The sequence below is a fragment of the Polistes canadensis genome, unplaced genomic scaffold, assembly GCF_001313835.1.
Source record: "Polistes canadensis isolate GaletaPanama2010 unplaced genomic scaffold, ASM131383v1 scaffold_115, whole genome shotgun sequence".
NCBI lineage: Eukaryota > Metazoa > Arthropoda > Insecta > Hymenoptera > Vespidae > Polistes > Polistes canadensis.
In genome coordinates, this window is record NW_014569662.1 from 224,802 (window position 1) to 248,256 (window position 23,455).

At 36.1% G+C, this 23,455-nt stretch overlaps 2 protein-coding genes across 3 annotated transcripts in view; both read left to right on the plus strand.

Moving 5' to 3' along the window:
• Positions 1-1,638: 1,638 nt before the first annotated feature.
• Positions 1,639-4,587, plus strand: LOC106787786 (putative fatty acyl-CoA reductase CG5065). The gene is made up of 8 exons (XM_014750444.1): positions 1,639-1,848; positions 2,078-2,259; positions 2,773-2,866; positions 2,951-3,196; positions 3,337-3,482; positions 3,556-3,858; positions 3,952-4,236; positions 4,326-4,587. Exons 2-8 carry the CDS (start codon positions 2,090-2,092, stop codon positions 4,585-4,587), a joined length of 1,506 nt encoding a protein of 501 aa, XP_014605930.1. The 5' UTR covers positions 1,639-1,848; positions 2,078-2,089.
• Positions 4,588-8,576: 3,989 nt separating this feature from the next.
• The window catches only part of LOC106787804 (Krueppel-like factor 3), a 222,528-nt gene continuing 207,649 nt past the window's right edge, over positions 8,577-23,455 (plus strand). The window contains exons 1-2 of one of the 2 annotated variants that reach the window (XM_014750481.1): positions 8,577-9,033; positions 21,913-22,505. In XM_014750481.1, coding sequence (XP_014605967.1) covers positions 22,494-22,505 — 12 coding nt within the window. In that variant the 5' untranslated portion in view covers positions 8,577-9,033; positions 21,913-22,493. Of the gene's footprint in view, positions 9,034-18,151; positions 18,220-21,912; positions 22,506-23,455 lie in introns of those variants that run through there. The other variant, XM_014750482.1, reaches the window with a different exon arrangement.

Genomic DNA, 23,455 nt, shown 5'->3' on the forward strand with positions numbered 1-23,455 from the left:
TATAAAATCTTTTTTTAAAGTCCACTCAATGTTTTAATTGATAGAACAAAACGCAGAGCGCTTGAATACTGGGCAATAATTCAATAATTGTGTGCAAAGAGAGAATGTTTTTTATTTCTAGATAAACTTTAATTATGTTGATTTGATTAATTTTTTTAACGGAATGATTGTTTTTGAAATAATGTATTCGAAAGAACTAGTGTAGAATATTTTCTCATCTTCGATATTTAGCGTACGGAGATAATAAATATTGCATTTTTTCGATTTATACCAATCACCACAAAAACTTTTATAAAAATATTGCTTTTATCAAACGTCAAGAACAACGAAGGATGCAACACTATTAAAAATATATAGAAAAAAATTAATATTTATTTTAACAGTTTAGAATATATAGAGAAATAATACGTAATTGTTAAAATAGTAAAATAATACATGACAGCAAACGTTATATATTTTCTGTACCAATATCTATTACATAGTAAGCCTACATATATATTTGTTCATTATCCTTGTGTTTTATTTTATCATTCCATTTAGGTTTTAATGTGCGTTTAAAAAAGATAATAATGTTTTAGCGGTTCAGTACGTCACACATATAAAAAAAGTGACTTAAAATATTATTATTAGATAATAAACTATTTAAATATGCATGTTTTTGAACACTAAACGTAAGTGTTACAAAAGCAATGACTCAATTTATAATAATTAAAAAACAGCAAGGATTCTTTAAAGTTAATGAATATCGATATCTATTTTCACGTGAAAATATACGATGAGTGCAGCTGTCAATATAAGTAAAAATTTTGTAGTACTTTGTTGATTACAGAAGAAAAAGTTAAAAAAAATATATATACATTTGGAACAAATCTTTGGAACACAGAAACGCCATTAAAAAAGAATTATTTATTTCCAAAATTATATATCTAGGAATTCTGAAGAATGATCGATCATTCTATATAGTGGCCGTAACATATCTATTATATTTCACACATATATTTTTTAATGGTGGGAAGTAGTAAGTGAATTAATCAGATGCGTAACAAAGAAAGATAACTAAATATATAGAAACAGATTAGGATAGGGCGATAATGCATTGGTGCGATAATGTATTACCAGCCTATATATATTTTAAATAAACTACAGTATTACCTAATTATACAATGGATCGAGATTTTAGATCAATCGGTTTAATCAATCTTAAGAAAAAAATGTTTGTCTATTTTTTGGATATTTGGCTTTTTCTCAAAAACCAATTGAGTTAGGGATCAGAAACTTTTAGGATCAAAGTGAGAGCACTTGGCAATGTAAGCGATGTAAAGTGATGATTTTACATTTACCTTAATGCTTTGAAAACTATCATATATATTAATAATATTAGTTACAGACAATTATTATAAAAAAATGAACAATATTAAAAAGTAATTAAAATAGTTTGTTAAATTTTGTTCGTAATAATTTCCATTAAATAGAAAAATTTTGTCTTTTCTTAATTTCATTGTTACTAAAACGGGATATTTTTCAATTTTTTGTATTATCATTCCTTTATTAAGGATTTTTATTATCATAAATAAAATAGTCTCCATATTTATAAAAATATATTTAATAAAAACAGAAATATTTAAATTTTATTTTGGAATAATTCTGCGCAAGGAGTTGCGTTTTTATTTAATTTAATTGAAATTTAATCGTAAGGCAAGGAGTTAAAAAGGGTCAAAGGAAAATATAAGGTAGTGGGGGTTCGAGCGAACTTTTTTCAGAGGTTTTGAGCGAACATATCACATGTAATATCCAACCGCGGTTGAATCAAGATCGCTTCAAAAACCGATGATATATTTTTTACCTAAGGTAAGCCAATACTTCATTTTTCATAACAATTTTGGTTAAAACAATTTCCTAATGTTAATTTTAATTAGAGAAGAAATTTGTACAAATTAAATTCGTTAATAAGTCAATGATTTAGCCACATCAATGCTTCTCTTTAGTTTTCAATTTCACTCTGATATTTTATGTGCTATTGTTCTTAATTATAAACTTCTATATAATCGCATATTAATTTTAAGTTTTATATTAAAAGTAAGCTTTAAAGATGACATCGTCATACGGTCAAACGTATCAAGAGGAAATGTTGTCTATGGTAGAAGAGCCTAATTATTATAATCAACTGGGCGAGATTGCTTCATTTTATTCTGGAAAAAAAATCTTTATCACAGGAGGCTTAGGGTTTTTAGGAAGGCTTATAGTGGAAAAGCTTTTAAGGTAAAAGTGTTTAAAAGTGTTCTTCATTCTTGATTTAACTTATGCATTTTTTAGAATTAATATGTTACTTTAATTTATTCGATATTTATAAATCGTTGAGGTTTAAAAAATTTATTAACTGTTTCCAAACTGTGTTTTAGTTGAAATACATTATAATGTTACGAGTCATTATATTTTCGTCATTGATTTTTTTTGTTGTAAATTTTTATTTTTGTACCAAAACTTTTCAAACGCAATTACACTAATTATATTTTTTTAATATTACATAGAAGAATCTAATAATTTCTTAATGGTTTAGTCGAGTGTAATACGATTATTGAAATAATACAAAAGGAATCATTTTTTAATGACTTTAGTATTAATTATTGTACAAATATATCCAGATTTTTTTCTCTCTCTCTCTCTCTTTCGATTCGAAATACTCATACATAAACATAAATCGCAATGATTTACTTCAATAAAAATTTACTTTATGTAGAAGAATTTTTATAAACGAAATGCTAATATTCATAGATGCTGTCCAGAAATAACTATGGTTTATTTATTGATAAGACCTAAGAATCAGAAGGATATGTTGACTCGATTCAAAGAGTATTTCAATAATGTTGTAAGTAAAATTACAAACTTTCCCCAATTTATTGTGGCATTGAATAAAGTCATTAATATTACTATATACATTTCGTTTTTTAAGGTTTTCGATAGATTGAAGAGAGAACAGAAAGATGCCGAAAAAAAGATTGTTCTAATAAAAGGAAACATGGATGAATTGAATTTAGGATTATCAGAGGAAGATCGTGAACGTATTAAAGACACAAATGTGATTATTCACAGTGCAGCATCCGTGCGTTTTGTGGATAACATTCGTTCATTAGTTAATACAAATATTAAGGGAACGAAGAATCTTCTCTTGTTAGCACAGGAGATGCCAAATTTGAAGGTACGTTTTTCCATTTAAACGATTTACATAGAACCACGTATATTTGAGCATAGTTTGTAAGGAATTCATTTATTCCGACATTAGATTTACCTGTAACATTAACAGAAGTATTTTATTGCTATAATAAATTATTTCTTTAGGCTTTCGTACATGTATCAACGGCATATTCGCAATGCATAAATAAAAATATCGAAGAAAAATTTTACAAACCACCATTAAAGACGGAAGACATAATCAATTTGACAGAGATTTTGAATGAGGAACAATTGGACATCATTACTCCGAAGTAATAAAAAAAGAAGATTTTTACTTGAATTTTTAAAGTAAATTCTATTAGCACATATTTGTTTATTTTGCAGTTTAATTGGTAAATGGCCTAACACTTACACATATACAAAGGCAATCAGTGAAGATACTGTACGGCAATATACCAATGGAATTCCAACTTGCATTGTTCGGCCATCCATGATCATTTCAACGGAAAAAGAACCAATTGCCGGTTGGATAAACAATCTTTATGGATTGATGGGTTTTGCCGCTGGTATTTACCTTGGTATTATACATACGATACATGCTGATAAGAACATATGTCTCGACATTGTTCCCGCTGATTATGTTACTAACAATATTATCGTGGCAGCATGGGACTGCGCGCAAAGAGGGTTCTTATTTTTTTCCCTTTATCAATAATCTGAAAATAAAACTCAACGTTTGAAATAACATTCCGAACAAATTAAAAGAAATTTTGATTACAGATCTGTACCACCGAGTATCGTTGACTCCGATAACTCTTCATCGGATGGCAAAGAAATTCTAATTTATAATATGATTTCGTCTGCTCAAAAAAGACGGTCTTTGAGTGAATTATCTTTAGGATATTTTAAAGTCGGTTTTAAAGTTCCGGTCATGAAGACGTTATCGTACTATTTTTTAATATTCACCAAAAGCAAATATCTTTATTATTTTTATGCAATAATTTTCCACTGGATACCTGCATTGTTTATCGATTCGCTAGCTTATCTCACCGGAAGAAAACCAATGTAATGTTTGACGATATTCAGATTATACAAGCAATTTATTATTCGTTAATAGAGAAAAACATCATTAAACCAATTGAATATTTTTTTAGATTGCTGAATTTACACAAAAAAATTTTTAAATTCTGTCACGTAATGACTTATTTTACAACTCGTGAGTGGAAGTTTGCAAATGATAACGTTTTACATTTATGGGACAAACTATCTGTGAGCGATAAATATAATTTCTTCTTTAATATTGCCGATCTTGATTGGGATGCTTACAATTATGCTTATATCCGAGGGCTTAGAATATTCATTCTCAAAGATCCTATGGAGACAAAAGAAAAAGCATTGATCCGTCTTAAAAAGTAAGTTTCTTTAATTGACTTGCTCTAATCTTTCTTATTTTTTTTTTAATTTTTACATTTATGTTGCAGATTAAAAATAATTCATTATACGTCGATAACGCTTTTCTGTTCTTTATTACTTTGGTTTTTATACGTTATTATATTATCTTTGTATTAAATTATTTTCTTTTTGAAAATATTAAAAAAAAAAGAAAAAAATAAGAAAAAACGATGATAGAAATAAACATATGAAGAAAGAAGTAAAAATATATTATATGTATTTAAATATGTGTATGTTAAATAATTGTTTGACGAGACGTTTCTCAACCCTTATGGTTACTATAAGATTTTTATGGGAAGTTTGAAGTGCCGTGCCTATGCTATATTTTTGTGTTATTGAATATTAAGGATTTTTCCGTTAATTTATGTTTTCCGGACTTCCAAGAAGGGTTTTTTATTGTTGTAACGGAACAATGGTTTAGGCTTCGGACGATTCAAAGGCGGTGTCTCACGTGTAGACTGTCTGGGCTGATTTAGTATCATTGCACCATGTGCTTACCATCTACATTTTTCAACGATTCTCCTTTCATGAGCAAAGTTCTATAGAAGATCGTAAAAAGTTTTCAATAATGAAGAGCTTTAGAAAGCCCGAGGAGGATTCGTTAGTTGGGCCATGATTTAACTTAAGCTGCACTGATCACGCTACAAAGTTCATCATATTAAAAAATGTAATATAATTTCATGCGTATTCAATTGTCTTCCTTTATTATCTATATAATAAGTTAATTTTTGTTTTCCGTTACTCGACAAACCTCCACCATTATATTAGAAATTTTTCCGCCTTTCGATTTATCGACCAATCGTTTAATACTTCTCGAATCTATTAAGAGATAGCGCCACTTATTAGCGAATTGTGGTCCTCGTTTGTACATGGCCTTTATTTAAATAGTTTTTTAAATTTTCTTTAGCACAAAATCTTTTAGACTTGTAATCAATGGAAACATAAAAGGTAATTTAATTAAATGTATCATTAAAAAATACAAAATCGTTTTCATTTAAATATTTTTCTAAGTTATTGTAACAAATGTGAATTTGTATTAAATAAGTTGTATATTTAGAACAAGAAACATTCCCGCGAGGAATAATTTTTATACGAAATCATCGCCGAGAATAAAGAAAAAGAAGAAAAATAATAATAATGATAATAAAAGAATGAAATAAATAAGAGGCTATAAGAATATAGTAAATAATTAGTCGTGCATATGAATCGAATCGCCGTTTAAGATAATTTTAGGTTGCCAATATCGAAGGTTCTCGACGCGAATACGCGGAATCGAGAAGAACCGTGGCTTTGAGGAAGATCGCGGAAAAATGATCGTACCGCTTGCGTACCTGCTACGTTCTTCGACCTATCGAGGTCGCGTGTCATGACCTCGTCGTACGTGGCTCCATTACCTAAGACACCGCTTGTGCCTTTAGAGTCCCGTACATCGCTAAGATAGAAAGAGAAAGAGGAAAAGAGAGAGGATAGATTAGGATTCTCTTCCTCGTGTGCATTACTAACGTTTTATCGAGAGGTAACGTTTAGACCATCTTTGATTTTCTATTCGACAAAATCATCCGATTCTCTATTAGAATTTTCATTCGTACGAAGGAAGACACGCGTTTTCAAAGGGATTTCAAAATCAATCAGTCAGTCAGTCAGTCAGTTAGTTAGACAGACAGACAGACAGTCTAGAATTTGAACATAGAACGGCAATTATCGAAGGTGGTGCTTTCTTAAGAACATTTTTTGGATCTTGTGATAGCATTCGAACGTAGGCGTCTTTGTCTTCGTTAGACAACGGTTCTGTTTCTCTCCAAGGCGTGGCCGTTGATTTGTCTACATCCCGGTCACACCATAGAAAAAGCAAATGTTGGATCGATTCCGCTACGAAAGTCTTGGATAGTGACACCCACATCCACGGCCTTCGGCAATCTATCGATCTAGAGAAGAGAGAGAGAGAGAAAGATTCTTTGTTCCTTCGTCATCGAACATCACCATTTGACCTCTCCTTGCTTCTTTTTAATCCTTCTTTTATATCCATTTATATCCATATAACTATATATTCACTCGACGTTTTCGTTTGTGGAGATTCGTACGGAAGATCTCGAAAAGTTTTGTTCATTAAAAAAAGAAAAAAAAAAAGAAAGACAAGAGAGAATATTTCGCAGCTCCTGCCAGGCGCGTTGTCAGTCGCGACAGACTATCTCAGGGACAGACAGCAGGGAATCAACCGTCAGAATGACGTCCGTACATCGTTGGCTTTCGCGATGCACTCAATTTAAAAGTTTCACGATCGGATATACCGACAGCTTGTCCGAACTTTTACAGAATGAATGCCAGAATAAGGAAGAAGATTGCATCGCTAAATAGTATAGGATAGGGATAGGTAGATATTCGATAAAAACACCGCAATGCGCGAAACACCATCTAATAAATTGATTTAGCCGTTATGAAGATGGGAATAATATAATTATAATATAATACACACAAATAACTATATATATATATAAATGTATACAATATTTATTGATTTGTTTGTTCGTTTTTTATTACTTTTCGACTTTGAAATATACAATAAAATTTGTATTCGAATTTTGATAGGATAGAAGATTTTTTCCATGGACAAGTTTGATGAGACTCGATGATAACGCATCGATACGATCGATTGGTTAAACAGGGGGAAAAAAAAGGAAAAAAGTCGCAGCCACCGGTCGGTGAGAAGAAATACGGGAGGGCCGATATACGGGCGAACGGCCTCGCGCACCGTCGAGGAGAGTTGGACGGAGGATCGAGAACCAACCGGTGATCGAGGAAGCCAGTGCACGCCCGGCCGTCGAGACGAGCGGATGGTTCTAGCTCGTCCTCTCAACACACGTATACCCACCAAACGACAGATCGTCTATAGAACATTTCTTATACAAAGATAAACAAGCCATACAAACTGTCAATCATTCCAGAAGAGTAAGGAATTAGATAGATTTATATAGATAAAGAGAGAGAGAGAGAGAGAAAGCGAATGAAAGAGAGAGAGAGAGAATGTGAATGCAGTGATTTTCTTTAGGGATAGGACAACGAGAGAGGGACCGAGAGAGATAAAGAGTTTGGAGCGCGTGGCGATCAGCTGATCTTCGGCTGTGTGCCGTCTCGACGGTTGTAAGAAAGAGAGGAGGTGGTGAATGCTCTTTGAACTCTGTTGGCAGCGGAGAGACGGAAGATGCGGCCGGAAGGTCCCCTAGGGACGTAATGTCTGGGGCGCTCGCGCCGAGAAGGAGCGCATACGTCGAGAGAGCGTCGACGCCGGCAGTCGGCGGTGGTCGGTGCTCGAAGAGCGTCGTCGCCGGCGCGGTGCGTGCTGCAAGTGGTGGTAGTAGTAGTGGTAGTAGTGGTGGTGGTGGTGGTGGTGGTGGTGGTGGTGGTGCTGCCGCTGCTGCTGCTGCTGCTATTGCTGGTGCTGCTGGTGCTGGTGCTGCTGCTGCTGCTGGTGGTGCTGCTGCTAGTAGTGGCAGTGGTGGTGGTGGTGGTTGTCCTCTTGGTAGTGGTGGAGGCGGAGGCGGAGGTGGAGGTGGCGACGCAGGAGGGAGAGGGAGAGGAGGAGGGGGAAGGTGGTGGTGGTGGAGGAGGAGGAGGAGGCGGTGGAGCCACGCGAACTCGTCGGCGAGCGTTCGACGAGCCAACGCCGCCGTTCCGAAGTGCGTCGCGAGGCGTGCTACGCTCGAAATCGAAACGAGAAGACCACCTCGGCCACGAGAACACACGCTTCTCGTCGTTTTCTCTCTCTCTCTCTCCGCACGCCCGGACCAGAAAGAGACTTTGGCACGCGCGACCATCGAGAGAGAGAGAGAGAGAGAGAGAGAGAGAGAGAGAGAGAGAGAGAGAAAGAGGAAAAGAGAAAACAGTTGGAGAGACGAAGAGGCAGACGCCCCCATCGAGGGCGCGCGATCGCACCTTCTTCTTCTTCTTCTTCTTCTTGTTCTTCTTCTTCTTCTCTCATTATTCTTCGTTATCTTCGTCATATTCTTTGAGAATCAATCGAGGATTCTTCTTCCCTCTTACGCGAGTCGGGGTGCCTCGATCGTCGGGACCCTCGCGTGTACATTTTCTCTAAGACTGAAATCGAGAGATAGACACCATAAATAAAAAAAGAAAGAGAGAAAGATAGAAAGACGTGTGATCGTTCGTAGTGCAGTGCCTCGTTCATGTGAACACGATGATAACCACTATTATTGCTATTAGTCCTACTATCTTTGCTACTATTAGGACGGCGACAAAGACGACGACGACAAAGACGACAAAGACGACGACGACGTTTTGCTCGCTCACGCGGAAAGTTTGTGATAGTCGATGACAGCGACGCCATTGCTCGGATTAAACGAATACAGACGGCCGAGGATCGTGTTCCGGGAATCGTCTTGATTGGAAGATCCGGTGAGTGCGCTTACGATCCATCGATCTATATTGATCCTACACGCGAAAGTGTATTTTTCGTTTCTTTTCTTTTTTCTTAATTCTTTTTCTTTTTTCTTTTTTTACATCGTTTTCATTTCACTCGCTGGTGAAAATATTGGTGAGACTTTGTGCGTTAAAACACTGATCGTTCACGTGTTAAGTGCGCCTACTGCCCTACGCGAAAGGATCGTCGGGTTTGTTTTTTTAATTTTTATTTTTATCTTTTATTAAGCTTTAGCAAGTATACGTATCCGGATGTGCGCGTTACCGGACGAGAAAACAGGTGCGATCGTTTCTATTGTGTTGAACGGAGTCTCTTACTCGCATGGTTCTCACGAGAACTCGACGAATTTTGTGGGAAGAACTAGATTCTTTCGCGAAATTGTCTCACATCAGTTCGCTTCGCTTTTATTCTTCGATTTACGTTATTTCTTATAAAATCATCGATTTTGAACCGGCGGAAAAATGATCTTTTATTTGTTATTAGAAAATATTGCAAGTAATCGAACAAGAGTCGCGCCACGAGCTTTACGGTCGACGAACTTCTATCGATCTTTAGTTTCTATCTACCTTCTTCCTCCCTCGAAGTAACTCATCGCACTTAGGAAATACGACTTGAGAACGATAAGTCGCGATCGATGGTCGGTATATCAAACATTTTACAATCTTCTCAAATTCACGTCACTCTATTTTCGTCATCGTCGTCGTCACGATATTTATTCTTAAAGTCAGTAGATTATAACACCGAAACAACACCATTTTAATAAGCTAAAGTGACAGAGCAAGCTGTCACGAAAAATATTCAGATTTTTACAATGTATAATATCGTATCTGATAAATAAAACGTAGATGAAATCGTTTTATTAGACAGTAGGTATGTTTAACAAAAAGTAATGAATCATTTTTGCACTTTTAATGTTATTTTTTTTATATTTTCCACGAATTACTCGAAAGCGTGAAAGCGAGCGAGAGAGAGAGAGAGAGAGACGCGTTAATAGGAGTTAAAAGAAAACGCGTAACGCGGTTATTGATAAACGCTATACGTCGGTAACCACGATCGATAATAAATAAGCAGTCGCCCGCATAGTGCAGGTAGAAAAGCGTCCGATAAGAAAACCGGCAACCGGCTTTAAGTGACGCGGACGTTTTGAGCAACCAGCCACACTGTCCTCGTCCGTAGAATTCCGTGATAGTCTTATCGACGTTCATGTGCTTCTTCTTCTCGTAAATTTTTTATTTTCATACCTTCTTTTTTTTTTTTCTCTATTCGACCATTTTTACCTCAAAAATTATCGAATCGATATTAGAATTATTTCTTGATCATTTCCAACAAATTTTATATATTCTCTCTCTCTCTCTCTCAAAAAAAAAAAAGAATACAGTTATTCGTTTCTTTTTTGCGTAGGTAAAAAAAAGAGAGAGAGAGAGAGAAATATGTAAGTGAGTTAATACGTGTCGGGCATTGACACGAATAATGTCCTTCCTCGATAGATATATCGTAGCTCAATTTGCGGTTACGTCTTCTTAATTTGGTTTTACCAAATGAATAACGTTTTCCAGTGGCATTCGTATGGCATAGAGAGAGAGAGAGAGAGAGAGTGAGAGAAAGACAAGGCAAAAGGGTTATTAGTCATTTGCAGTTATTTCATTTGCTGGTCGCGTTTCTCTTACTTCGTCGGTATACCAGTTGTTTCTTCCTTCGTAATTGTTGATTTTACGACGGGACTTGCGACAAAGCTCTCCTCTTTCAATGCAGATCTGGAAAGTTACAGATTATAGAAAGTATTATTACTTTTTATTTCTCGTAAGAAATGGGCGCGTTTTAAAGCAAAAATTAATTTTATTTTTTCGTTCGAATACTTTTAACATAAACAATAACTGTTATAAAAATAACAGAAAAAAATTTTTGTTAAATATTTTGACGCATTATTTCTCACAGAACTGAAAGTTGGGATCAATGCGGTCGAGGAATTTAATGATAACTTAAGTGATTGATGATTTATCGCAAAGAGAAGAAACGTTTATTAAGGATTTAATAAATTCGATGGTATTTAAAAAGAAAATTTAGCGGAACGTGAAAACAAAGTTTACAAGATTGATACGAGTTAATGCATCATAAGATAAAAAGAAATAGAAAGAAAGAAAGTAAGATATTTGAAGGAAGAAGAAAAGAATTGTTCCTATACTCGTTAACGGTTTTGACTATCCACCGTGCGCTTTAATCTCCGCTGACCCAATTGCCACGACCTTTCAAGCCGATGGCTATGAGAACATAGCTTTTTTTTTCGTGAGTTAGAGTCACGTTAAACTCGGCCGCGGGCTATTTGAGTACCACCTAATTAAGCGACGCCAGTGTAACTCTGTGATGAATTATCATTGTCCCTCAAAGTTCAGACTTGGCTTTCTTATCTGTCAAATCAGCTGATATATTAAACTGCGTCTCCTTCTCGCGCATTTTAACTTGCCCAGTGACTCTAAAGAGAAACGAAGAAAGAGATACATTGATAGATAGATAAATAGATACATAGATGGAGCGAGAGTGAGAGAGAGAGAGAGGGAGAAAGAAGAGAAATTTATAATCGGTGCGACACATAGCTATGTAACCACGCACCTTGCGCATTCCATTTGATTAATGAACGACCCGCCCATTAAGTGTTTCATTAAACAACCTATGCTACATTGACAAACTTCGATCATCCATTTCTCCTCTCATAATTTGTCTCTCGTATATACGATCTATCAAGCGGTCGCATGTGCATCCATGCGATCGCGTTTCTATTGAGATCGACTAACATAAGATCACTTAAATGAGATCTATTGCTGATCAAATCATTGTGCTAATTGTTTACCTAAACTTCATTCGATAAAACAAGCGATTTATCGATAATATTATTCATAAAATGAACGATTACAATAGTGCATTTAAAATATTTTCCTATTGTCTACAAAAATAATAGATAATTTCTTGTATTCGAAAATAGTTGTCGAACAGGTGGCTAATTATCTAGGATAACAAGTTGAATATATTCGTAGGCAATGGTCCAAATATTTAAGCTACTCTTAAATGACGATGATGATAAGTTTTTGAGATAAAATGAGGAGTGATAGAGAAAGAGCACGTGGTCTTTCGGAACAGCTCAGGTTCGTCGAAGCAGCCTCCTATCTTGTTGGCTGTCAGATTGTTGACACAGGCAGTGACACGTTTAATAGGATTATTTATGCTCCTAAAGGCGCTTAAACGGTCCCATGTTCATATCGGCTTCATCTACCTGACGGCGCGTAGCATAATTATGTCGACACGACTCGTATATCGGGTTCGCTGAGCCGAGTGACAACGCCTAGGCGTCCCTGATTTTGTCCGCGCTCGACTTCCGACGTTAATCTCGAGAAGGAAAGACGTTTTAATCGCCCACTATCGGCCGTACCAGAGAAAACTGGTTCGTAGTTCTGCTCGTAGCACGCGAGTAGTAGTAGTAGTAGCCTATCCTCGATCGATTTGTAACTCTCGATCTCCTGCGAGATTAACTTCCTCCGTAATTGTCCACTTCTGGTTCGACCAATATCAACAAGTATTTCAAGATAATATAATATCTATCTATTAACATATCGTTATTTTTGACAGAATAGTTCAATGGGTATTTGGTGGAAGGGCTTCAAATTTTCTTCCAAACCAATCCATTCATTTAGATTTTTGTAATATAAAAGTTTTCATCTTCGATATAAGATTAAATGATCAAACAAGAAGAGTTGTACGCATTAATAAAGCGTTTTAATTGGCTTTGATGTTCTAATTTACCGCATTGAATCATTTCAAAATTGACGATCATATGAGAACAGAATATATGTATATTTCTATATACTAATACGGAAGAAAATATCTGTAAGAGAGAGAGGAGCATTGTCTATCTTTTCAGATAGAATGAGAAGCACTGTGAGAAAGCGATATAACGCGATATAAGCTCGGATCAGAGGCGACAACCGCTCATTAGCATACAATGCGGGCTAATGGGATCGCACGCTGACGGCTACTGTTCAATACCTTGTCCCCGGCATTCGTTTCGATTATCCTCAGCTCGTTCGGCAACCGAAAGCTTTCAACTATTTCAGTGATGAACCATCGACGTGACTCGTGTCTTTCATTTTCTTACATTCGTTCATACTTTTTTGTATTGAAAGTTTTAGATTTTCAATCGTATCGTATCGCGACAAAAAAAAAACCCGCGATAAATAAATATTCGTAAGAATAGGAAGACACAACAAAAATTGCAAATAATTATTTTCTTTGACAGGTAGCAAAAAATTTCGAGCGAAACAATCATAAGTATTTGTACCAGAATATACGAGATTATATTATTCAAGGTAAATAATTGAGTTGTCGTGTATCTTATTATAACTAATTGCAGAATAGAAGAAGAGACCTTTACGAGTTTGTCTGGAACATCTTCTTCTTCCTTTTCTTCCATTAATTCGTCCTAGTGCAACGGCATAAAGCTCGAGGACGTTCAATAGGAGCGATGATTTATCTTAACGAGAAGGTAGTATCGGGTATTAGATAGTGTTGTCTCTTTCTTTCTCTTTATTTATCTCTTATATTCTTTTAACTCTATTTCTTTCTAACATTGAATAACAATAAGTATAGGTCGTATAATCGAATCTTTCTTAAGAAGAACAACTTCGAGTTAAGTTGGGTGTCACGATAGAATATATAATATATATCTTTCATTCTTTTTAGCTTTGAAAAGATAAAAGCAAGAGGAACGAACGGTCTCTCTCCTTCCGAGAAGGTATTGTGTATACCGGCTGCTATTTACACGTCATCGCATAATAGTTCTAACTACGTTCCTCATTACCGGTGCAACGAATACGTGCGAATAGGTCGGTTTTAGTGCAAGCAGTAAAGACGCAAAGGCGTTGTAGGTACCTATTGCTATTCTTGCTGGACTGACCGGTACAAGACTAGTGCGTTTTCTCCTCTCTTTCTCTCTTATAAGCAGGTCTTTCATTATCGTTCTACCGACTTCAACGAGGATCGGACGGAGCGATAAGAGGAGAGCTCGGTGATCTCTCGGGTGAACGGAAGCCGGCAGTGCGCAAGAATAAGTTCTGAATAATTCCATGCAAAATAGCCATAGCCTATTGCGAGGATGGTATTGCGAAAGGTCTACTGTTCCGGATTTGGACAAATCCACTCTAGCGTTCTTTTAATTGGCCGTTGTTATACCATTATGGGAAGGGGAAGAGAACAAAATATTATATGAATAAATAAAATGATTTTATCAGAATCATGGGCGTTGGTAAAAAATTATTTAGCAAATTATACAAAAAAAAAAAGATAAATCTCTTTTCTTCTATTTAATTTCATTTTCTTCGCGATATTGCTCGATGCGAGAAGGGATTGTTATCTCAGCCTTGTACCATATATATATCCCATGGGGGTAAAATCATTTTGCTCTAATAGAAGACAGAGGATACAGGTATATTGGATTTGGTATATTGGACTCCTTCAAGAATGTATGTGCTCCAACGTGTTGTAAAAAGCTCAATGGATCGGCGATAAAATGAAATGAACGCTTACAAACTTGCCGTCGCTGTTGCTTGTTGTTGTTGTTGTTGTTGTTGCTGTTGCTGTGCTACTACTACTACTATTACTGCCGTCGTTGATGCTGACCGAAGAAAAGATAAGAGAATGAAATAAGAAAGAAAATGCGAGTGGACGTTGATGATGGAAAAGTTAATAAAAAGTTGTCGGAGAAAGAGAGAGACAGAGAGAATGGTATCTCGATCGATGCGTTAGCTGTCATAAACGATACGCTTCAGTGTGCTACCTACTCTTCTCCTCCTCGCTTCGATGCTCCTACTTAGGGCCTCGAGTTATACATTTAACGAGATATTTCCTCCTCGTCTAACGGCAGGAATACCACCTCGAGGTCGTTTTCTTTGAAAACATCGCGTCCACGCGATTGAACATCTATATATATATATGTGTATTTATACATATATTTATAGGTATATTAAATACATGTATATAAATCGTATATATGAATTAACGAATTGACGTTGATCTTTCTCTCTCTTAAACGATTATTCCAGAACCCTTTTTTATTTCTTCCACGTAGATTCATAAGCACGTTAATCTCTTTGGATTCTAACTACTCTTCTTCCTTCTTCTTATTTATCTACGCATGTATATACTAGTAGTTTGAGTGGTCGATCGAAACGCCTGGAGTTAAGCATGACATGCTAAAATTCAAGCAGTATTGTACCTTTAATTCGGCCCATAATGCGACTTATTGAACGCACGCTCGAATGAACATACTTCGAGCGTGTTTAGAAAGGCCGGAGCGTATCATGTTCTTGATTTAAATCAACCGTGAATGGGGATAACGATGTCGTATACGTATTTCAAATAGCCACGCAATTAAATTAGATCTCCTTTTCGAACATCTTTATGCAAGTCAAGTCAAGACTATGTGTATATTTGATTTGAAAGCTATAGATGTATTATAAAAGAAACGTCCTCCTCTTTCCTTTCTTTTTAATTCAATTCCATATTATCATTTTATAAGTGCACGAGTTTTCGAATAATTTTGAAAATATGCTTATGGTCATCATAAATTTGCCTTAAACGCATCTTCTTCGAATAGTTAGAGAGGTATATACGTGAGTATTCCGTATCTCAGTTTTTTGATTCCTTTCTATACTTTACGGGAATACATAGAAATGACATACCTACCTGTCGCAATTCTTAGACCTAAATCATCTCGTTAATTTGTATTCTTTTTTGCCAAACGTTAAAATCTTTGAAGGTAAGAAAAGTGAACGCATACCTAATCTTCTAACGTTACGCATACTAATAAGAAGAAGCTCTTTCGAACGATACTTCATAATGTATACACACACACATATGTGTATATGGATGTACAGATTTTTTAAAAAGTATTCGGATATTTCATAATTATGTCTTAAATAGTAAAAGAATAAATGTTGTATTTCCTCTTAGAATATTTTCTTTTTTGTATTTGTAATATTCGACGAAAAGGGCTCGCTGTATTCACTCTTACATATATTTCTATATATATAGATGTATATACGTCACAGAGAGCGTATCTCCGGGTTTCCACATACTCGCAAGACTTTCGAAATAAATCGATAAGATCTGAGGTTGGACACGTTTCAAATTAATGTCAATGCGTCCACGAGCGCGTACGTCTACGAACAGAAGGAGTTTATTAATGCCTTCTCTCGCCTTCTTGTTCAGCAGATTTTTGCATCGTGACCGCGTCGTAGCGTTATCGCATTTTCATGTAAAGCAGTGGCCGTTTTGTCTGTATGTTCGAAGGAGATGAGAGAGAAAGAGAGAGAGAGAGAGAGAGAGAGAGAGAAAGTTTTGCGCATATTTACTACGAGATGTTCATGACGAAACTCGACCGTGTCTTTCCACTCCTGCTTTATTCGCTTTTTAACAATTAGAGAAAAATCCAGCAAACTATATTAATATTTTTTCTAAATCATTGTCGTAACATATAATTATACTCGTTACGTTAAATTACATTGCACTCTTGAATGGATTGTTCGTCTATATAGAAAGATAAAAATAATAGGACTGACACATCCTTGAATAGTGGGTACGCATTTGAAATCCAATTTTATACTCGAATAGAGTCTTCTAGAGTTTGAGGAACACATTCGTTAGATAGATTTGAGTAGTAGGGATAAGAGTGATTTATCGGTATGTGATTGGAGAGCGTTCGAGCGCCAGTAAAGACTCGGAAAGTCGCGGTCTCATCCAGGTAATCGATGAATAGCGCGAAATTCGAGTGAGCTATATCGACGCATAATTGGCACCTTGGAGAACTCAAGCCTTTCGAGCTTGTCGACTTTCTAACGTGCCGATCGAACGATGGTTATTTATGGGGCGCAATTAAATTAATTAATCGAGCCGAAGCGTGATAAGCGGACGAAATGGCCGCTAAAGATTGCGCAATCCTTTCGCTGAGGTTAATTGCGAAAATGGCATCTCGATGTAATATGGGTAAGTATAGAAACGATATAGTTGGCAAACGACTGGTCTATCGTTTGCCACGCTTCTGATGGATCCATCGGCGAGAGTAAACCGACTAATGGTATCGTTCTCGAACTAGGAATCGATTGATCGAATTAGAAGATTTGCGATTGCTTATAGGAAGAAAAAGGAAGCGCAGTGGAAAGCAGAGAGGAGAGGAGAGGAGAAAAAAAGAAATGACGAAGAAAGGATAGGCAGTGATCGATGGTGTAGGACGAACTGTTCCGAAGCGTGCCCAGTTACCTTCTCACTTCATTATTCATTCGGCAGCTTCCAATTTGGAACGATTTTGATTTAGCAATCGTCGTCCATCGTAACCGAGATGTTTCTTTGATGGGATTTCTTGTTAACGACTGAGAACCTCATGATCTTCTTAATATAGGTACTTACATGATAATTCCTAACTCCCTGAGAATCGTTTCACTTCATCTCTAAAACCGATAGAATAATACAATCCGAGAGAACCTTCCAATTCGAGCTACAAGTGTACGCTCGTAATTCTCTAGTATATTACTCGTTAAACTTAGTTTATTAACGTTATTGGTATCAATGTTTCGACACCGAGTAAACCATTTACTTTCAATGCTCCTGGATGATGAACGATTATTACGTGTGGGGTTATAATCGTACTGATTCTCCTAACGGAAACTTTAGGTCGTTAGTACAACTATTAGCGACATGGATAACAATCCTTCTACGTGCAATACGTTTGATCGTTAAATTATTTCCCAGCACACTAGAGAAATCAAAGTTTTTTTCTTGGCACATACTAAACACACACACACACACACACATAACACAACACAGAATCATTTATCGTTCGTCCATCAACTTCCCTTCTCTGGTCGTAAAATACTTACATTTCTTTAATATATATATAGATATATAAAAAGAGCCAAATGAAAAGGTTGTTGCTTTCTCGCGTTTGATCTTCTCTTCTTCTTCCTCCTCCTCCTTCTTCTTCCGAGAGAAATTGCGTTTGATCGGCATTCGTGGCACCCTGTGGAGCGTTTCACACTCGCCGCCACTGGCGGTCGTGCAGTGCACTCCTGACGCGTCCACCTTGCTCCGCAATTATCCAGAGCAGTTCTAAGGAAGCTCAGGTGAGTAAGTGTGCGAGTAAGCGAGCAAGCGAGCGCGTATTACCGATTTCTGTATCGCCTTCGCACTAAAACAGGTAGGTAGGTAGGTAGAGAGCCTAGAGAGCAGGTCACTTTCGCTGCTCGTACGAGCAGCGTTCCAGTGGTCGCGCACGCGTGCTCCTCCATTCATAAAGAGCTATAGAAGAGCGTGTATTTATACTCAGCTGTGGTGGCCATCCTACGCGCAAGCATGCAACCAACCACGTGGACCCCGCCGAGTCCCATTCTCTTACAATTTTACTCCCTAGTTTTACATTTATAACGTCTAATTATCTTTCTCATTCTATATTCCAATGTTATATTTCAGACTATTTTTTTTTTGCTTCATTATTTTTTATATCGTGTTAATATTTATCTAATATAAGATGCGTGGATACGTGTATATGCATCAATCTTGAATGTATGCATGCATGTTGGTATACGAGTCACGTGTTATTTTATCACGTTTATTTTCTTAGGGAAGATAAATAGATCTATAGATGGACGATTGTCATAGGACGGCAAAACCGATCTATATACTTATTCATTTATTTATTAAGTTTTCTTATCGAATACTGTATAAGCCTATCTTGTTAAATCAGTTCGCTATCGTTGTTCATTAAATCACGATACTTTCGTAACCTTTCAATTAAAAGTCCACAGAGTGTAGGGAGTGTAAGGTACAATCTTTAAGTGAAAAGTTGTTTCGCGTAACAGTCAACACTCTGGGCATGTTAGCCCTTCTGCGACTCGTCCTTCCTTTTTTAATCTTTCATGATTTAAGATCAAGATCGATCAATTGATTGCGATTTCGACGCCTTCCGTTAACTTTATCGGTCAACGAAGTGTCAATCTTACGATGAAACGAGCTACGGTAAATCGGATCGATTGATATATCGATAGATGGATAGATAGATAGATAGATAGAAAGATAGCAGCATAAGACCTCTCTTCTAAGTTTTCCCTGCTAGAGAGGTAGAATCGTGTGTTCCTCTTTCTTGACTCGACTAACCTAACCGAGGTACTTGCAATCGCGTTCATTAATGTCCATAAAACTCGTTAATTCAATTGCTAGCCGGTCAACTAATGAAACTCGAGAGTCCTGGTGGCTTACCGCTTGAGATTCGTGGGATCTCAATAAAGAGATAGCGAATTCGTTTCGATCAATGACACTATTATCTATCGTCGTGATTTACGATTATATTACGCGTTTCAATAGACATTAATTTTTTTCTGTTCAAGTTATTCATTAATTTAGTTACTTAAAAAGGTAGTCACGTTTGTCTCTTTTAAAATTCGTACGAGAGAAGTAGATTTTTTTTATTCGTAAAATCGTTGACTAATAGTTCATATGTGTTGGTTGCAAAAAAACAAAGTGCAAAAAAAAAAAGATATATATGTATATACTGTAACTGTAAAGAATTCGGTTGGTCGTCAACATCGAGATGTATTCTCTCTACGTGCAACTCAATTAACGCGTTCCATCGGTCCATCGATGGACAGGACTCGGCGTCGATCGTGAAGAACGAGTGTACGTGCTTCACAGATGTCGAGGGACGATCGTGCTAAACAAACTTCTCGTTTCTCGTGAGATTCGCTAGACAAGTTTGAAACTTCGTTTAGATCGTCGGCAACTCTTAAGAATGTTGCTGTTTCTAATTAGGAGATATGTTAATCGAGCAGGATTCGTGACACTTTGTAGAATTTCTAATGCTTTCCATTCGACTTTCCTTTTCTTTTTCTCTCTCTCCCTCTCTTTCTTTCTTTCTTTCTTTGACAATGCACTTGATTTCTTTTAGATTTTTTTTTAAGAAATTTGGACGACATAAAGGCTTTTCTGCTCTCTGTATTTTTATTTATTTCTGTCTTTCTCTCTCTCTCTCTCTCTTGTAGTTCATCGACATCGCAACAAAGTACTCGAGGCACGAGGTCGATTCTAATCGTAGCATTTTTTCCGTTCCACCGGAATAGTAAAACTTTTATTATAGTTTGAACTCGTAGTACACTACTACTAGATCTATACTTATATACTATACACGGGGAGAAAAATTTGCGTTTATCGTCGTAGAAGTAAAAGAAAGAGAGAGAGAGAGAGAGAGAAAAAAAATTTACTCGTCCGAATGTACGATCGTACGTCGCGGTGTTTCTTGAATTCTTCATAAAGATTAAGTTTCAGCATATGGACGATTTAAAGGGCATAGTTCAGCGAGCACGTGGAAATAAATAATTTATTCCTCATCATTCGCGGTTCGTCGAACGAATGAACTTGTACATATGTAAGTTGAGAATATCTAATATACAAATGATATTTACCGGACGTTGTCATACGGGAAATAAAATCGGAAAAAGAAAAAGAGAAAAAGAAAAAAAAAAAAAAAAAAAGACAGAATGATAGTCGGTAAGTTGTATTCTGGCGTTGACTCGCATACTTTGATGCCAATATGGCACGTAGAATCGTAATGTAGGTGGACTCGTTTAGTATACAATTATCCACATTTTTCTTAACGCGCTCTTACGCTCAGTCAGTCTAACACACAAGCGTACTGCTTTTGATACGAAAGTAACCGGCTCGATATCTCTATATACGTACTTATATCTATCCACGTATGCCGATACTTTGCGTAGAACCGTTCGGTTGTATTACGTATTGCAAGGGTTGCCGTTACGAGAAACGTGCCGTGAAAGTGCACTTTCAAAGTACGATGGCCATTTTTATTCGCACTCTACAGACAGTCCACGTTGCCACGCGGAGGTGGATGAAATAACATCTCGTCTAGTCTCTCTAGATCGTTCGTTCAAGTTATTTGTACACACTCACAAACATACCACGCGTGTATCAATATATTTGTCTCTCTCTCTCTCTCTCTCTCTCTCTCTTTCTTTATTTCTAAGATTTTCTTACCAATAGAAACGTAGTAGTATTCTATGAAACGATCTCCTTTCGATAATATATTCGATCATAGAGAAGAAAATCAAAGGAGCATGCTCGCCTTTCAACGAGACTAAACTTCGAAGGAAGATGTCTAGGAAGCTAGCAAGCAAGCATCGATTTACCGAATCTAATCCTTTAACTCGGTTGCGTCTATCGATACGTTTGTATCGGTATTGCCGCTATTTTATCTTCTCTTTCTATCATGAACGGGCAACCGCGTCTCGAAGCTACGCTCGACTCTATTTCCCTGGCTATTAGCGCTAATCGATTACGGCGTGACGGATCGAATGATTTAAATAAAGACCGGGTGCGTCATGGGCCCGGCCCTCTATACTCGACCGCGCCCCACTTTAGATAGAAAGAGAAAGAGAGACAACATTGCATTCGTCTCATTATTTTGTGTCCGATCCGTCACGTATTTTTTTTATCTTTTTCTTTCTTTTCTTTTGCTTCTTCTTCATCTTATTCTTTCATGAACTTTGTTTCCACCTACGAGTGATCTTAAATAAAACAATGTTATATTTAATTTGTATATACGTATTTTTGTATAGCAAAATATATGATATTTATGCAATAAGAATTCTTGATTCACCGAATAGAAAGAAATTCTAATAAAAATTTTACAGTCAGAGTCATTTGATCGGTTATGATACGTTTAGTGTTAAGAATAATTTAATCGGTCGTAAGATTTCGTCTATGTTATGTAGAACAGCGTCTAATTATATTTGGATCTTTTTTTTCAGGTGATCCAAGGACTACAATATTCGAGCCAACATGCCAATCGGATGCCAGGGATGAAGAAGATGTGTCTCTAATTGTAACTAATTAATATGTTACTTAGCTAGTTGAATTAGTAAGTGATTTGTTATCCGCATATTCTTGGTGACTGTGAAACACTAACAGTGAAAAGAGAATTCGTATCATCGAATCGAAGCGCGAGTGAATTTCGTTTTTTTTTTTTTTTTAATTACCGTGTTTTCGTAAACAAACGAAAAAGAAAAAAGAAAAAATAACAAGAGAAAAGAATATTTCTCGATTTACTCGCTTCTCCGTCCTATTTCTCTTCTTAACGTAAAGGACAAACGGATTGTGCTAACAATAAGTAACTTTTCGTTTGGATAATTTAGCGAATTAGAATAATTGTAAGCGTGATTAAAATTTGTCTCACGCTAGATCTATCAATCGATCTTTTCGGGAGTGAAGTGTAACAATAGACATCTTCAAGTAGAGGAAAACGATCGGAAGTAGAGAAAGGGAGCGAATAGTAAACGGGCGAGTGCAGTGACTGACTTACATCGGGAACGCCAACCTGCAATCAAGGTTCATGGTTTTCATGGTGAGTCATCTTCATTTTCTAAACTAACATTATTGATATTAACTTACGATACTGACTCTTAGAATTTTGTTTTCCTTTAGCTCGCATCAATTTGAAATTTTATGCTCGATTTTGTTTACGCGATAAACAAAAGTGATACACATTTGTATAGATATATGCAGCATGGTAAAAAGGTTGCGATTAGCGAAAGATCATGCCCCCACGTAATTGACAAATCAGAAAGACGCTGTAACATAGTAGACGATAGTTATTAGATGAACACAGTCGAATTAAGACGAATTTAGAAGAGTGTAGACGAATAAGAGAAGAAAGAAAAAGAGACTATTGAATCATAGACGAAAGATACTACAAACAAACGATTAGACGAAAAGGAAGGAAGATCGAGGACGAGTTTACTGTTGCTTTTTTCTGCTATTATTAATATCTGTATAATTATTTATATATATTTATATATAATAAAATAACGGTAGATTGAATGCATGTACATAAAAGAAATGGAAATTAGGAATTGCGCAGCAGGCATCGGAATCGTTAGCGTACGATTTCTCGCATTGGGAACAAACAAGCGCTTGATCTTGGATTATTTGAATGGAGTATGCGTTTCTTATCGAAGTGCACTTATGTTTACGCGCGGGCAAACATGCGATTTGCATAATTTTGGTGCCGCCTGTTTCCTTCCATGGAAGGAAGCGAGTTTATCTTTATATTCGAGATATCGCGTGACATTGCGAGCTTCGTATACGAATTTTTGTAAAACGAATCGAGTCGTCAAATATCGAGTCAATTTTACAAGAGACTACCGAATAAATATACGTATATTGAATAATTCATATCTCTTGAAATTATTCTTACTGAAATTTTATGGGAAATTAATTATAGATTATAATTGAAAGAAACGTCGAATAAATTTCTACTTCTTCTTCTTTTTTTTTTTTTTTTTTTTTTTTTTT

Bases quoted from the DNA above. Each gene is read 5' to 3' on its own strand.
- LOC106787786 (XM_014750444.1), top strand. From the start codon at position 2,090: ATGACATCGTCATACGGTCAAACGTATCAAGAGGAAATGTTGTCTATG. The intron at 2,867-2,950 runs GTAAGTAAAATT...TCGTTTTTTAAG, and splicing joins AAGAGTATTTCAATAATGTT to GTTTTCGATAGATTGAAGAG. The intron at 3,859-3,951 runs GTTCTTATTTTT...TTTTGATTACAG, and splicing joins TGGGACTGCGCGCAAAGAGG to ATCTGTACCACCGAGTATCG.